Consider the following 16,161-nt stretch of genomic DNA (forward strand, 5'->3'; position numbering starts at 1 on the left):
TGATGATACAATCATTTTTGTACACTGTTTGGTTAATTGCAAGTCTCGCCGGAACAATAAATGGTTTTGAGATTCCACGAGGGGATATGGTATTCCACACAAGAATTTTTTTTTCAAATTTGATTTTGCGCTTATATTTTACATTTTTTGGTGCATTTTTTGCGTCATCTGAGTAAAATCCAACATTCGAATTTTTATTTGTATGTTTAAATGTAAAATAGGACTCATCGTCAATGACAAAGTCGCGGTTTCTGAATTTGCGACAAATTCTTCCACACTTCAGTTGCAACTGCTTTAACTGTTTCTCAGTGCGATCAGGGATTTGTTTTTTCTTAAAATAACAAATGTTTGTTTTGTTTTCTATTGTTTTTACAATGTAGGAATGATCATACTTGAATTTATTTGCAATTTTTCTTGTTGAAGTTCCAGACCGGTTGTTCAAAAGACCTTTCAGGCGATTGATGTTCCCAGCAGTCATAATTTTTGGTTTTCTGCCTGATCCAGGCTTACGAGACTTTGGCTCATTGTTCTTCCACTTTGCCATATAACGTTTAATGGTTCTTTCGGGGTGATTAGAGGCAACAAAATACTCTACGGTGCTCTTCGTTTTAGCGTTAGGATGCAAATTTCAATAGTTGTACACTTGTTCAATTAATGTAGTCGACTTCATTTTTGGATAACTTATTTATTAATTAATCTAAGTAAACAAAACTTTCAGTAAAAGATAAGTAACACTTTATAAACAAAATAACTAAAAATATAAGACTGGATAAATAAAAATTCAATAAGTTTTAGCTTACCAAAGGTTGTGCCAAATTTTTGTCACCAGTGGTTACAATTATATACGCAATTTACTTTTTCATAAAGGCTTACTTACTTGAGTAAGTAAAAAAAAAGTAAGTCTAAGTGCCATCCCTAATGTATAATAATCCCTCATGTATAATAAATCTCTTTTTGCTTTAATTTCAGTGTCCTCAGAGACAACCGAGAAGAGGTTAAAAAGTTTCTTAAAGAATTTTCCAATTTTCAAGGTGAAATATTTAAAATATTTGAAAATTGGTAAAACTACAATAAGTACTTTTACCCATTAAAGTCACAATCGATATCGCGATTAAAAGTCATTAAAAAAAAATCATTAAAAAAAATTAGATAACAATATCAAAAACTTGTCTTCATTACAGTCACGTGATTCATTCTCACTAGAAAAAGAGCAATTCTTTTTTTTTTCGAGAAGGAATCACGTGACTGTAATGAACAGAAATAATAACAAAAGGTGTAATTTCTTCACCAGCTGTTTTTAGTTGAGCTTGTCTTAACGTTTTTAAGAAATACATTTAAATTTATAAAATGCATATGAAAAGAGCAGGATATAAAATTTAAAAGATGGAAATGAATATATTACAATATGTATAAAAAATTTGAATAACAAAAATGGGTAGTTTTATTAATTTTTGCATGTTAAAAAAACTTTAATAATGCAGAAAAACAATTTTAATCATATGGTGGCAAATGCCTATTCAAAACATTTCTTCATTAAGGCGTTTATATTATTAAAATTGGTCTACTTATGTTGAACTGATTAAAAATAAACACTTATGAAACAAAACTTGTCTCAAATATTTAATATTTGTTTTGTTAGGGTATCTAAAACTGAACTGTTTTTTTAAATATTGTAAATATTGCCATAAATTTTAATTTTATTGGGTAGGTTTTGCTGAGCAGCGTCGAAAATGTCTCTTGATAAAAAAAAAAAAGTATTATTCTGCAATCAGACCTCTTCAATTTCAAAGAAACTGAAAAGTAAAAAAAATAAACCAAAACATACAATTTTTTCTTGTTTTAATTTTGTTCAAGTTTGCTAAAAATATGTTATGGAGATAATCAGAAGACAAAAATAAAATGTTATTTAAAAGCCAGATGCATAAAAAGGGACAGGTTCTTCCGCCAATGTTTTTTAAAAGTCCACATGCCGGATTTTTTAGAAGGTTATCACATTTGAAACTTGTTTATAAATGTGTAAAATGAATAAAAAAGTCTTTACAAAAAATGTTTAAAAAAACAATTTTTAACACTTAAAACTAATCCTTTTGACTACCTTTTCAAAAAACACCATTCAAACTTCATCATTGTTTTGTGTTTGGCCATTAAGACATTTTTAAAATAAATGTTGACGAGATAAATGTTGTGAGAAATGTTGGTGAGATAAATGCTGGTGAAATAAATATTGGTGAGATAAATGTTGGTGAGATAAATGTTGGTGAGATAAATGTAGATGAAATAAATGTTGGTGAGATAAATGTAGATGAGATAAATTTTGATGAGATCTCAGATTACTTTATGACAATCTTGTGAATTTTTAATTGGAGATTTTTTCAGATAATCTTAAAACTAAGATAATCTCGATACTAAGGTTTAAAGATTGAAACTCATTTAAACGTTCATTATTCATTGCTGAGAAAGCTTGTAAACATGGAACATTAGCTTTGTTTACCAAATTCAACGTCAACTCCTCATAACGACTTGATCCTCATAAAAACTTTTTGCAAATATTGAGAAATAGAAAATAATCTGTAATTCGCGTGTGTCAATTTTAAACTTTTTTACAAAAAATTCGGTAAAATTTGGGGCGCATCTAGACTTTCCCCCTCCTCCCCTCCCCCCATCCCCTATTTTTATGATTTTGATAGAGAATTTTATGCTGATTAAAACTCGTATAAAAACATAGGTCTCAAAATCAATGGAAGATGCTCTAAACTGAAAATGAAAGTACAGAGTTATACAACAAATCCCTAATATTTGCCATCAATGGGAACTGTTAGCAAGATTCAAATCGGCTGTGATACGGTTGAAGCCAGGAAAAACTACGAAAAGATTACTTAGAAAAGATCCCAAAATATGTTTTAAAAGTAATGACAACAATGAAATGTTAATAAAAATAACTTGATTCAGATGAGATAAACTATTAAGATGAAAGTGATTTCAATAATGAAACAGTATCAAATAATGAAAGAAATGACATTACTAATATTGAATTTTCTCTAGTGCTAGTGAAACCTTTACAAAATTAGAAAAGGAAATAAAAAGTATTACAATACCTTAGATATTGCACGCATGAATAGCATAAGAATAGAAATTTATTAGATAATTTTGTTTTTTAATTATGTGTTTATTAATTATGTTTTTTAATTATGTGTTTATTTATGTGTTGAACTTTAACGCTGATAAATTGGTAGACCTGATATCATGGGAGTCAAAGGTTTATGAACCAATCCTACATACCTCTCTAATAACTTCTTAAGTCAATGAGTTTTTATCAATCCTTATGCAGGTGGAAACTTGGCTATGTCATGGGCAATCTGTCAAATATTATATAAAGCAAGTTTTAAGTTGAGTGCACGCTCATGAAAATATAAATTTGTATGAGTTCAAGAGGCAAGTAGAAAATTAATGCTTAAAAATAATAATAAACAAGATCTTTAAAGTTTGACATAATAATTTTTGTAGTAAATTTATAACATTTCGATATTTAAAACTTTATTTACTTTAAAAAGAAAAAAAAAATCTTTCGTTGTTTTTCTAACATCAATACCAATAAGATTATTACGCTATACTAAGCCAAACTGTATTTGAAAAGCCGCTTAAAAATATTTTTAACCATAATCTCAATACAATTTTAGTTTTAGTAAATTAACACGTGTATAAAAATATAAATTCAAAGTAAACATACAATTTTAAAATAAAAATCTTCCTTTTGAATTTTATACAAACTCTTAAGGAAAATATGTTCATATCAAAACTATTTCAGTCCATTTATATCCCAAGTATATATATATATATATTATATAATAAACTTAAATAAGGCTCATTAATATTTTTAAAAAAAAAAGGGTTTTCTTGAGAAACCAGGTCAAAGTTCTATTGAAATATAAACATCACCTTACCATTTTGGTTTTTTTTTTAATTCGAATTTTAAAGCCAAATTTAGATTCTCCATAATGTTCTATTAGTAGCACCCGAGTTTTTTAAAAAAAATGTCAAAATCACACACATTCTATTCTGTCATTCTGTTATTACCAAATGCTTTGATCATGTCTAAACTGTGTATTTTTAAGACTGCAGCAATACTTAAAACAAGTTTCTTTCATATTATTGAAATAACCGGAATAACTAACCGAATTATTTGAAAAATTAGAAATGCATATTCAATAATGAAGGAAAACAATTTTAATTTAAGGTGGCAAATGCCTATTCAAAACATTTCTTCATTAAGGCGTTTATATTATTAAAATTGATCTACTTATGTTGTAACTGATTAAAAATAAACACTTATGAAACAAAACTTGTCTCAAATATTTAATATTTGTTTCGTTAGGGAATCTAAAACTGAACTGTTTTTTTAAATGTTGTAAATATTGCCATAAATTTTAATTTTACTGGGTAGGTTTTGCTGAGCAGCGTCGAAAATGTCTCTTGATAAAAAAAAAAAAAAAGAATTATTCTACAATCAGACTAGGGATTGCAATCCCGAATTGCGGGATCCCGTAATCCCGCGGGATCCCGCATTAATTTAGCGCATGCGAGATCCCGCAAAAACTACTGCGGGATCCGCGGGATTTGCGGGATTTTGAAACAATTGCTTTTAAACAAAAAAGGTCAATTCTTTTAAACAAAAAAGACAAAAGAGATATCAAATTAAAAGTGTTTAATGTATTTGTGAAACAAATCAATTTAAAAATTTATCTTCAGCTATTAAAATATTTTTCTTAGCTATAAATATAAAAACACCATTCAAAAATAAGCAATTATTTAGCAAAACATTAGTCGAACTCGTTCAAATTTTTTTTTTGTTTAATTAATGATTATGTTGAAATTTTCGCTAATGAGTATGTTGAAATTTTTGTTAATGAGTATGTTGAAAACGTGAAATTGAAAACGTGCGTGTATAATTGTAAAAAATATACTTTTAAAAACTACTTTTTAAAAAGTCTTTAAAAATTATTTACATCAAGATTTTAAAACAAAAGTACTAAGCATGTCGCAAATTAAAACTATATGGAATTGTTTTAAAAAAAGTGATAATGAAGAAAATGCGAAGTGCATTTTATGTTCGGCTATTTTAAAAATTAATCAAAGATCAACTAAAGGGTTATTAATCCATTTAAAAACTAAACGTGGCACCGATTTAAAATCAAACGTTTTACAACAAGACGGAGCTTCAACTTCAAAACAGCATGAACCAGTTGAACTAGAGCCTAAAATATACATCGACTGCGAAGACGAAGAAGTAATTCCATCGAAAAATATAATGCAAAAATTCACATCACTAAAAAAGCAAAATCAAAAGTTTTCAATAACGTTTGACGAATGGACATCACAAAATAGTCAGAGATACTTAAACTTAAATTTACATATGGAGGCGAAACACTTTAATCTTGGATTGATTCGAATCCATGGATCGTGTAATGCAGAATATTGCGTCAAGTTAGTTTCAGAAAGGCTAAATAGCTTCGATATTGACCTCCAAGAAGACATTATTGCCATGACCACTGATAGAGCAAGTGTGATGGTGAAAGTCGGTAAAATGATGTCTTGCTATCAACAGCTATGTTATGCTCATGGAATACAACTTGCAGTTATTGATATCTTATACAAGAAAAACTGCGGAGAAGTCGAAGAATTGTTTATTACATATGAAAATTGTGAAGAAGATGAATGTGGTAAAACTGAGGATGATGAAGTTATAAATAAAGAAAATGGTTTGACAATGATTTTGGACCGAGCATCAGCTGAATTGGTTAGCAATTACAAAGATCTCATAAAAAAAGTGAGAAAGGTTGTAAAAATATTTAAAAACTCTCCTGTAAAAAATGATACATATTTACAGAAATATATCGTACAAGAACACGGGAAAAAGCTTCAGTTGATTCTTGATTGTAAAACTAGGTGGGACAGTATATTCGATATGTTAGAAAGATTTCATAGACTAAAAGTGTGTATTGAAAATACCTTAATTAATATTGGGGCAGAAATTCGTTTCACCCAAGAAGAGTGGTCCCAAATCAATGACTTAATTATTTGCCTGGCACCACTAAAACTTAGTCTCGAACTTTAATGCAGAAAAGAATCGAACCTTGTCACGGTGGAAACAACTTTTCAATTTATGCTAGATAAATTGCGAAAGCAATCATCACTTTTGAGCATAGATTTAGCCGCGGCACTTCGTGAGAGGTTTACACAACGTCGTAATAAGAATTTAAATGGACTACTAGTTTACTTAAAAAATCCGACGAAGAAAATGAACTCGAAGAAAAAGAAGCTGTAGATTTCATTAACAATTCCCAAATACTTATTCCTACAATTCTATCCCTGAAAAAAGAATTGGAAAATCAAACACAGAAAGACAAGAACAGCTGGACAGAAAATGTAAAGGAGAGACCAAATTTAGATTCTTTAGACTTTGATAAATTATTGAAGCCGGAAATGTCTGCCTATGAAAGTAATGGAGTAAGAGGAAAGTTTCTAGATATAGCGCATAGTTACTTGATGACCATACCACCAATAAGCGTAGAGGCCGAGCAAGCTTTTTCAGCTGCTGGTTACATACGCAATCCTTTGAGGAGTAGATTAAGTGATGATACTTTAAGTAGGGTCTGTTTCTTAAGAGCCCATTTCTTACAATCATTTTCTCAATTTGATATTTTAAAAAACAAATAAAGCTAATAGTTCTACGTAAAGCTAAAAGATGTTCTATGTACTTTGGCTTATCTTTTTGTTCATTAAATGTTAAGAATTATATTGATTTACAAATGAATTGCGTTTTTTGGCTTTATTTACCTTATCTTATCAATTTAATAAGTTGAGTATATTTTTTCTAAAATACTTGAAAGAAAAATACAATTGTCATTTTGCCTTTTATAATGTGCATAAGAAACTTACTAATCCCGCGCGGGATCCCGCGGGATCCGCACAAAACTTAAAAAAATCCGCGCGGATCCCGCGGGATGAAAAGTGTGCGGGATTGCAATCCCTAACTGTGTACTATATTTTATTTCACCAAAAAAAAAACTCTAATGACACTTTATCGAAAAAAAAAGCCAATGTCGCTTTTTGTTGCTTAGTAACTTTTTATTTAAAATACAGAAGAAAAGACGCAATGTTTTATAATTATCGATTTAGTTTTTGAACTTTCTACCGCAAATTTTTAAATAACAGCTGAGACTTAAGTTCATTTAAATTCGCATATTGCCGCAAACTTTAAAATTGTTTTTACAAGTTTATTTATAGGAGGAAAATAAAATAAAATTTCCATTAATTTATTATGTACCGGGATGGCATCCCACCCCAAAATATGCGTTAAAAAAGGAGTGGGATGGTTTTCAAAATTTAAAAGGTAACGGGATGGCATCCCACCCCATCCCGCCTCACTTCGAGCACTGTGTATATATATATATATATATATATATATATATATATATATATATATATATATATATATATATATATTATATATATATATATATGTATATATATATTTATGATTAGTAAAAGACTTCTTCACTCGAGAGTGCTCAAAAGCCTGCTGGCAAGAGCAATTACACAGAAGATACAGCGAAGGATGACAACTTTGTTGGTACTTAAAGATTCATACTGGCGTGCCGGCAATCATCAGCCAAAATACATAATCCCTATAATAAAATTATGTATTTTGGCTGATGATTGCCGGCACGCCGGTATGAAACTTTAAGTACCAACAAAGTTGTCATCCTTTGCTGTATCTTCTATATATATATATATATATATATATATATATATATATATATATATATATATATATATATATATATATATATATATATATATATATATATATATATATATATATATATATATATATATATATGTATATATATATATATATACATATATTATGTATTATATATAAACATTATATTATGTATATGTTATTACATAAGTTATAAAAAAAAACCTCATACTAAAAATAGTAATTTTCGTGTAATTCTGGTTAAAGAACTGCTTTTCTTTAAAGCAATGCGCACGCATTTCTTTATAGAAAAAATGAAATTCTTAAAAAAATTTTTTTTTTAAAAGCCATTGAATTAAAAAAGACATCTTTTCTACATCTTGAGAAAGACGTACAATCGATTTACGTCGTTTCGACCTCTTTTTTAAAGTCGTCTTTTTAAAAGCCGTCTTTTCCACGTCTTTATTTAAGCTATTTATAAAAAGACATAATTAGTCATAAAAAAGACGTCTTTTATTCGTCTAAAGATATCTTTTTTCCCACTGGGTCTGGCGCAAAATTTAGGTATCAAACATAAGACAGCATACAATTGACAGCATTAAATTACAACTTTCATCTTCTAAATTACATCTTACGTTTCTTAATTACAACTTTCTAATTCTCAATTACATATTGAAAAGGTGTTGTCACCGCAATGAGTTCTACTCATTACGGTGTTACCAGTAAACTCGTACTTCGGCACTGGAGAAAAAAATTTCTTCTTCATTGCCAAACTACGAGAATAATCGTAGTGCTTTTTTTTTTGTCAATTATATTCAGAATAAAAAATATTATAGAATTATTTCAAATTAAAAATTTTTTTTTATTGAAATGTTGATATCTAGCCTTGGCAATGCACAGTGGGCCAGAATGCACTTTTACTGGACAAAATTCATAACTAATTTAATATTAGAGCTATATTAACTAAAATTAGTATGAGTACTAATATGATGTCTGCGCTTTTTATGAAGGTAATATTTTTTTATTTCGTTGCTATGGATACCTTTATTTTGCTTAGCAACAACCTACTTTTGTTATCTGCAGATATATTATAAGTGCTATATTCACTAATTTTGGCATGAGTACCAATACGAGATCACACTTCTTACAAAAGTGATAATTTTTTAAATTTAGTTGTTATGGATACTTATATTGCTTAGTTACCGGATACTTTCCTTAGTTACAAAGTGGTAAATTGATATTTGAATATCTTATCGGATTTTTGACCCACCTACATTGAATAAAAATTGAGTATTTAGGTAAATAATGCTTTAGGAATAATAAAAGCAAAAAATAGTGCAAGAAAACGTTATCAATTTTAAATTACATCAAAAAATTATAAAACAATAACATCGTTTGAAGATTGTTTAAGTAATTGTAAAACATCTGAAGGAAATGCTTTATGTTTTGTTTGGTGTGATGTTGATTTACGCAATGATGAAATAACAGGATTACTGGAAACTAGGAGTCTATTGATAAGATCAGTATTTGTTGCTTTTCTGGATGTTTTTCGGCTGAAATTTTCGCGATAAGATTTAAAGTCTTTATTTCTATCCTCTTGAGCTTCCTCTGACATAAGTCCAATGGGTAATGTAAGGCTTTTAATTATGTCATGTCCATGTATCAATACTTTGTGAACTGATTGAGCCATGTAATACCATGGATAAAGGGACACATATAGTCTAAAAGTGTCAAAACAATAATCCTTGAACTTTAAGCAGTCTATTTCATATCCTGAAGAGAGCGTTACCAAGATAATGTAAAATCTGAATATAAGGTTTTGGTCAATACCCAGTATTTCAGCTGTTTGTTCATACCCAGTGGGAAAAAAGATATCTTTAGACGAATAAAAGACGTCTTTTTTTATGACTTATTATGTCTTTTTATAAATAGCTTAAATAAAGACGTGGAAAAGACGTCTTTTAAAAAGACGACTTTAAAAAAGAGGTCGAAACGACGTAAATCGATTGTACGTCTTTCTCAAGATGTAGAAAAGATGTCTTTTTTAATTCAATGGCTTTTAAAATAAAAATTCTTTTAAGAATTTCATTTTTTCTATAAAGAAATGCGTGCGCATTGCTTTAAAGAAAAGCAGTTCTTTAACCAGAATTACACGACAATTACTATCTTTAGTATGAGGTTTTTTTTTATAATTTATGTAATAACATATACATAATATAATGATTATATATAATACATAATATATATATATATATATATATATATATATATATATATATATATATATATATATATATATATATATACACAGTGCTCGAAGTGAGGCGGGATGGGGTGGGATGCCATCCCGTTACCTTTTAAATTTTGAAAACCATCCCACTCCTTTTTTAATGCATATTTTGGGGTGGGATGCCATCCCGGTACATAATAAATTAATGGAAATTTTATTTTATTTTCCTCCTATAAATAAACTTGTAAAAACAATTTTAAAGTTTGCGGCAATATGCGAATTTAAATGAACTTAAGTCTCAGCTGTTATTTAAAAATTTGCGGTAGAAAGTTCAAAAACTAAATCGATAATTATAAAACATTGCGTCTTTTCTTCTGTATTTTAAATAAAAAGTTACCAAGCAACAAAAAGCGACATTGGCTTTTTTTTTCGTTAAAGTGTCATTAGAGTTTTTTTTTTGGTGAAATAAAATATATTACACAGTAGATTTACTCAACATTAAATGTTATGATTTAAAAAAAATTTACTTATTATAAATATGGATAAATGGCTAGCAAGCGGAAGGAAAAGAAAGTTAACCAGTGATAGTTCTGAAAGTAATTTGGAAAACGACACTGAAATAAATAAAGAAGTGACAGATTTTTCGAGTATTGAAACTTGCCAATCCTTTCCTCAATGTGATGGTATTTTTTTTCAATTATTTAAAAATTTGTAAATACAAAAAAATAAGACTTGTTTAAAAATAAAATGTTTAAATATATCATTGTTTTTTGATTGCTTAATGACGTTTGATGTGAAACTTAACTCAATATTTTTTGGTGACAGTCTCTTAATAATATAACAGACCTCAAGTTGTTTTTTTAATATAGGTTTTTTACTATAGGGATACTCTAGGGATATATAATTCCTTTATTTAATCTACACAAAATACGAAATCTATAAATTTAGGATAGGTGGGATGGTGATTAGAAAATATTAAAAACCATCCCGCTACCATTTTTTTCCCACTTCGAGCACTATGTATATATATATACAGTGCTTCGTATTTTGTGTAGATTAAATAAAGGAATTATAGATCACTAGAGTATCCCTATAGTAAGTATATATATATATATATATATATATATATATATATATATATATATATATATATATATATATATATATATATATATATATATATATATATATATGTATGTATGTATGTATATATATGCATACATATATATTATATATATCTATATTTATATATATATATAATATATATGGCAGGAATACTTCTGCTTTTAGTTATTTTATCAAATTAGCATGGAAAGTCAGTATTTCAAGCATTATAGGCAAAAAAACAAAGCTGTGTCGTCTATTCTCAAAAAAGCTTCTTTCGATTATGAAGACATGGGATCATTGTTGCCTAGAAATAACACTACTTATGTAGATTCCTTTCTATATGATTCTATTTTAAATGATACCCAATCTTGTTCTGTGGTTCATGAAACAGATTTTGATTTTGATGAGACTTCTTTTTCTGCATATCCGTTGGATAGTAGTAGTAGTGAAGAAAGCTGTGCAGACAAGGAAGACAAATCTTTCTAAAATGATTTTTCTAACCTTGTTCAAAAACACAATGTTTCCAGACAATTTGTAGAAGATCTTCTTAAGCTATTAAGGGAAAATAGTCATCCAGAACTCCCTAAATCTTATCGTGGTTTGTGTAACAACTATGTATCTGACTTTAAAATTCAAAAAAGATGTGGTGGCGAGTATATTTATCTTGGTCTTAAAAATTCTTTATTAAAGTTTGTAGATTGTGAATTAGAAAAGACCAAGTAAAAATGAAACTGGAAAGGTACACTTTCTTATAGTTAAACATCATTGCAGTTTTCTTGTCTTCATTTTTGTTTATGTGTGTTTCATCTGTGTTGCTAATAATATTGCCTGTTTTTATAATTTTATGTTGTTAAGTAAAGCATCATAATGTTTCAGGCTAAAATAGAGATTTGAATAATACTTTTATCCAGTTTAAATAAATAACAACTCTTAATGTGTATTAGCTGAATTATCTTTTCGTTTTTGAAAGTCTTTAGTCAATAAAGGATTTTTAAATTGTTATGGGTCTACAACACTTAATTTCAGCGAAATTAAATTAAAGAGTCGCGTCAAAGAAGACAGGAAAAATATCAATATCTGTTTTCGATAACTTGTCTTTCATAGCAAATCTGAGAGCTGCAAATGCTTAGTTTGGTTTAAGTACTACATAATATAATAGATCGTTGTACAGTCATTTTGATAATAATAAATTTCTTTAGCATACTCATTTTTTATATTTTAAGACTGTTTACCGTTGGACTCCTGTCCCAATTTAATTTAGCGGGGACAAAAAGAAAGGACCGCACTGGAAACAAGCGGGGGTTGAAAGGATCAGCTCTTTTTGAATTAATAGTCGGTAAGTCTAATGTGTTTCACTCAGCTGATAAAATTTCATTTGCTATTTCATATTACATAAAAACAATTGACTGTTTTTCATGTTCACTCATTTTTTAGAAGTCGTAGCCAGCTCGTTTAAAAAAAGTTCTCGACGAGAAATAGTTAATTTTATTCAGAGAAAGCTGAAGAACGCCCCTGATCAAATCGGGGGGTTGCGTAAGCAACAACGCCAAGAAACAGAGGAGAAAGCTCAAGAAACAGAGGAAAAAGAGGAAGGTGAAAATAATGATGAATCTGGAGATGAATCTGCTGATGATTCTTAAATGAATATATTCTGTTGAACAATACTGCTGTTTTATTTATAAATAATTCTCCTATGTTTAAACCTATAAAAGATGAAGAAAATGCTTCCTCTTTTATATTGACTTCTAAATGAGGTTTTTTTCTTAGCATTCAAGTCTTTCCGACGTCGATTATGCACATCTAAAAACTTTTTTAGATGTGCATAATCGACTAGCAAAGATGTCTTAAAGACGCATTTTTTATGCCTTTTCATAACAAGATAAAGAAAAAAAAAGATGTCTTTTCGATGTCGAAAAAAGATGTCTTTTAGATTTGCATAATCGACTAAAAAAAGAAGTCTTTAAGACGCATTTTTCATGTCTTTTCATGACAAGATAAAGACAAAAAAAGACGTCTTTTCAATGTCGAAAAAAGATGTCTTTTAGATTTGCATAATCGACTAAAAAAAGACGCCTTAAAGACATCGTAAAAAAGATTTTTAAAGACGTCTTTTCGACGTCTTTTTTCCCACTGGGTATGCTGCAAAAGCACGCCTTGAGGTATTGCCATCATTACTTGTTCCAGAACCACCACTTTTAGGGAAATCAACAACAAGTCCCATTTTGTTCATAAAATCAGTCTGAATCTTTTGTTTAGCTACAGATGCCTTTTCTTTGTGTTCTTTAGATCTTGCTTGCCACTTTCTTGTTTCTTTTTTATATGCAATGTGCAATAACATCTCAAAAAATCGAATCCATGCATGAAGACTGGAAAGACCATATTTGTACTCTCTGTTAGTATAATCTATATTAAGGATATCAAGACTATTCATATTTTTTGGAGAGACACCACACACTGAACAGCATTAGTATGAGTTATTTTTTTCAGATAATATTGTTTGAACCTTCTCATCAATCGTTGTAAGTTCAATAATATAATTCACTTCAATAGAAGATCCGCAAACCTCTAATAAAATCATACCCAAGCTTTCTATCTCACTTTTAATGTACTGATCTTCTTTAATCACAGATTCCTTGGATTCCATTTTGTATGCAAATCTTATGGGTCTACAATAGGCTGTGGAGGATGACTTTTGATTTCTCCAAATAGACACCTTTTCGTTGCTGTTGTTAAATCCAGTCAAATCCAATGGTACAAGACAAGTAATAAATAATGATTCTTCACGCTTTAAATCTCGGTTAATGTCGGGTTCTGATAAAACTTGTTTATAAATGCTTTGGCCAGTAGCACCATCAAAACCAGCCTTACACGTTAGTGTCATTGTTTTTATTGCTTTGTCGTTCAATATCAAGTGCCTTGGCACAGGTTCCTGAACTGCACAGATTCTTTGCAAAGTATGAGTCATTAAATCTTTTAAAGGAACTGAAGCTGAATAGTCCTCCACTGTTATGTTTGCAGGATAACATTTCAATTTTGCATCTCTGACATCATTGTAAGCGGGGTAGATGTTATATTCTTTCTCCAAGGCTCCGCTTCTAATCAATTGATAGGAAGCTTTTGTCAGACTTGCATCAATTATTAAAGCCAGTGCTTCGTCTGCTGAAAATTTAGTTGCTTTATCTGTATCTGATATATTTAAAACATTCTTGGCAGCAATAACAACAGATTCATCTCTAAATTTTTTATTAGCAGCAAAAAATAATTCATTGGATGAATGAGATTCAATTAAACAAGATACACGCCGTTTTTTAGTTTTAATTATTTTTTTTTTTATTAGAACTATTATCAAATGCAACTGGTTTTCGACCACGCCTACTTGCAGTTGGTTCATTGTCTTTTTTTCTGACAATTAAATATTCATTAAGCCAGTTCACAAACTTCTTTTCAAAATTTTTCACAGTATAGTTTGCAGATTTCCACTTTTTTTGTACAAGTAAACAAATCGTTGAACAGCATGTCTAAAATCAACGTCTTTAAAATCAGCAAATTTTGGCTGAATAAATTTTAAAATATCTTCAGTAATATTTTGTTTTGAAATACTAAGATTGTTTTTTTGGAGAAAATTATGAATGTCTAAGTTTAACAAAACCATATCCAAATAATTATTGTAACAAGTATTTTGTATATAAAAGTTTAATGTTAAAATATATATGCCGCCTGGACTACTAATACTTGTTAGTAATTAAGTTACTACAAGTGTTAGTAATTAAAATTAAAAGTAATTAAATTACTGTCAGTGTTAGTAATTAAATTACTAACAACTACCGAAAATATGTTGTTGCTATGTTATGCAAAGTAAGGTATCCATAGTAACCAAAAAAAGTTAACCTCATAAGAATTCTGAATCTCATTTTAATACATACCCCCAATATTGTGTATTTAGCGCAAGTAAAATACTGTTAAAACAACGTTAATGTAAAAATGAGTTGTTGCTATGCAAAATTTAGTACCATAGCAACCAAGTTAAAACATACATAAAATCTGAACGGGGATTTAAGGGGACGAGCAATCAATTAAAACTCGATTGAAGCATCATATAGCTCAAATAAATATAAGACAACACATGGCAAATTGTGGTAATTATTAGTTATTGTGCGGCGAAAAATAAGTTTCTTAAGAAATTTTTTTTTTTGAATCTGTGATTTTCAAAGTATAACTGAGATAACATGCTATGACAAATTTATTTCACACATTGGTTTTTCTTATCTCTAAATACTCTAGAATAACATGTACTAACTTTTTGTTTCAAAAACGTAGATGTAATTGAAATATAACACAACGTTGATGTCACCGTGAATTACTTATTTATAATTTTTTTTTTTTTTTATTTTATCTCAATATTCAAATGCTTAGAGTCCTGGTAACTAAGGGATTTAATATAAATAAATTATCAATAGATTTCTCCTAATATATGTAGATACTAAAATTAAATAGGTTTTCAAGATTAGACAACTAAAATTTTTCCCATTTTGTCCACCTACTGGCCCACTGTGCAATGAGAATGAAACCACGCAAAACAGCCTCGGCAAAATTTAATCATTGCAGACATTATGGCTCGGCAAAGAAACGAAGCATTGTTTAAAATAGCTCGGCAGCGAACGTGTTAACGACACAAATTTTTTTTAAAAAATTTATAGTTAACGTAATGACAAGCACGTGACCAAGTTTGTGGTCCAATGATACATTCTGTAATCATTCCAAATATAATTGTTATGGTCAAACATGTGCGCCAATTTTAAAGCAAGTATGTAAAATTTGTAAATTAATTGTCAAAAAAAAAAAAAAATTTTTTTAGTATTCAATAATTTTCGTTCGGTAAAAATTTCTAATTCTATTCCTATTTTCGTTTTTTGATGCTTATAATCAATTCTATTTCAGTTTTCGTTCTTCAGATAATTCCTAATACTATTTTTTATTCACATACTTTATTTACTTTTTATTTTACTTCACGTTAATGAAAATATCACTGCTACGTTTACTCCCTCATTTGCCCCCTCATCCT

At 28.9% G+C, this 16,161-nt stretch overlaps 1 protein-coding gene and 1 pseudogene across 1 annotated transcript; both read left to right on the plus strand.

The window, feature by feature from the left end:
* Window positions 1-16,161, plus strand: part of LOC149881747 (uncharacterized) — a 290,985-nt pseudogene that overhangs the window by 15,607 nt on the left and 259,217 nt on the right.
* Window positions 10,531-12,779, plus strand: LOC149881750 (uncharacterized). Its single transcript, XM_090067066.1, has 3 exons — window positions 10,531-10,675; window positions 12,241-12,435; window positions 12,534-12,779. The coding sequence occupies exons 1-3, from the start codon at window positions 10,531-10,533 to the stop codon at window positions 12,737-12,739; spliced, it is 546 nt and encodes a 181-aa protein (XP_089923192.1). The 3' UTR covers window positions 12,740-12,779.

This window comes from Hydra viridissima, unplaced genomic scaffold (genome assembly GCF_058129835.1).
Source record: "Hydra viridissima isolate aposymbiotic clone 2 unplaced genomic scaffold, HvirCarnegie_v1 scaffold_11, whole genome shotgun sequence".
Classification (NCBI taxonomy): Eukaryota; Metazoa; Cnidaria; class Hydrozoa; order Anthoathecata; family Hydridae; genus Hydra; species Hydra viridissima.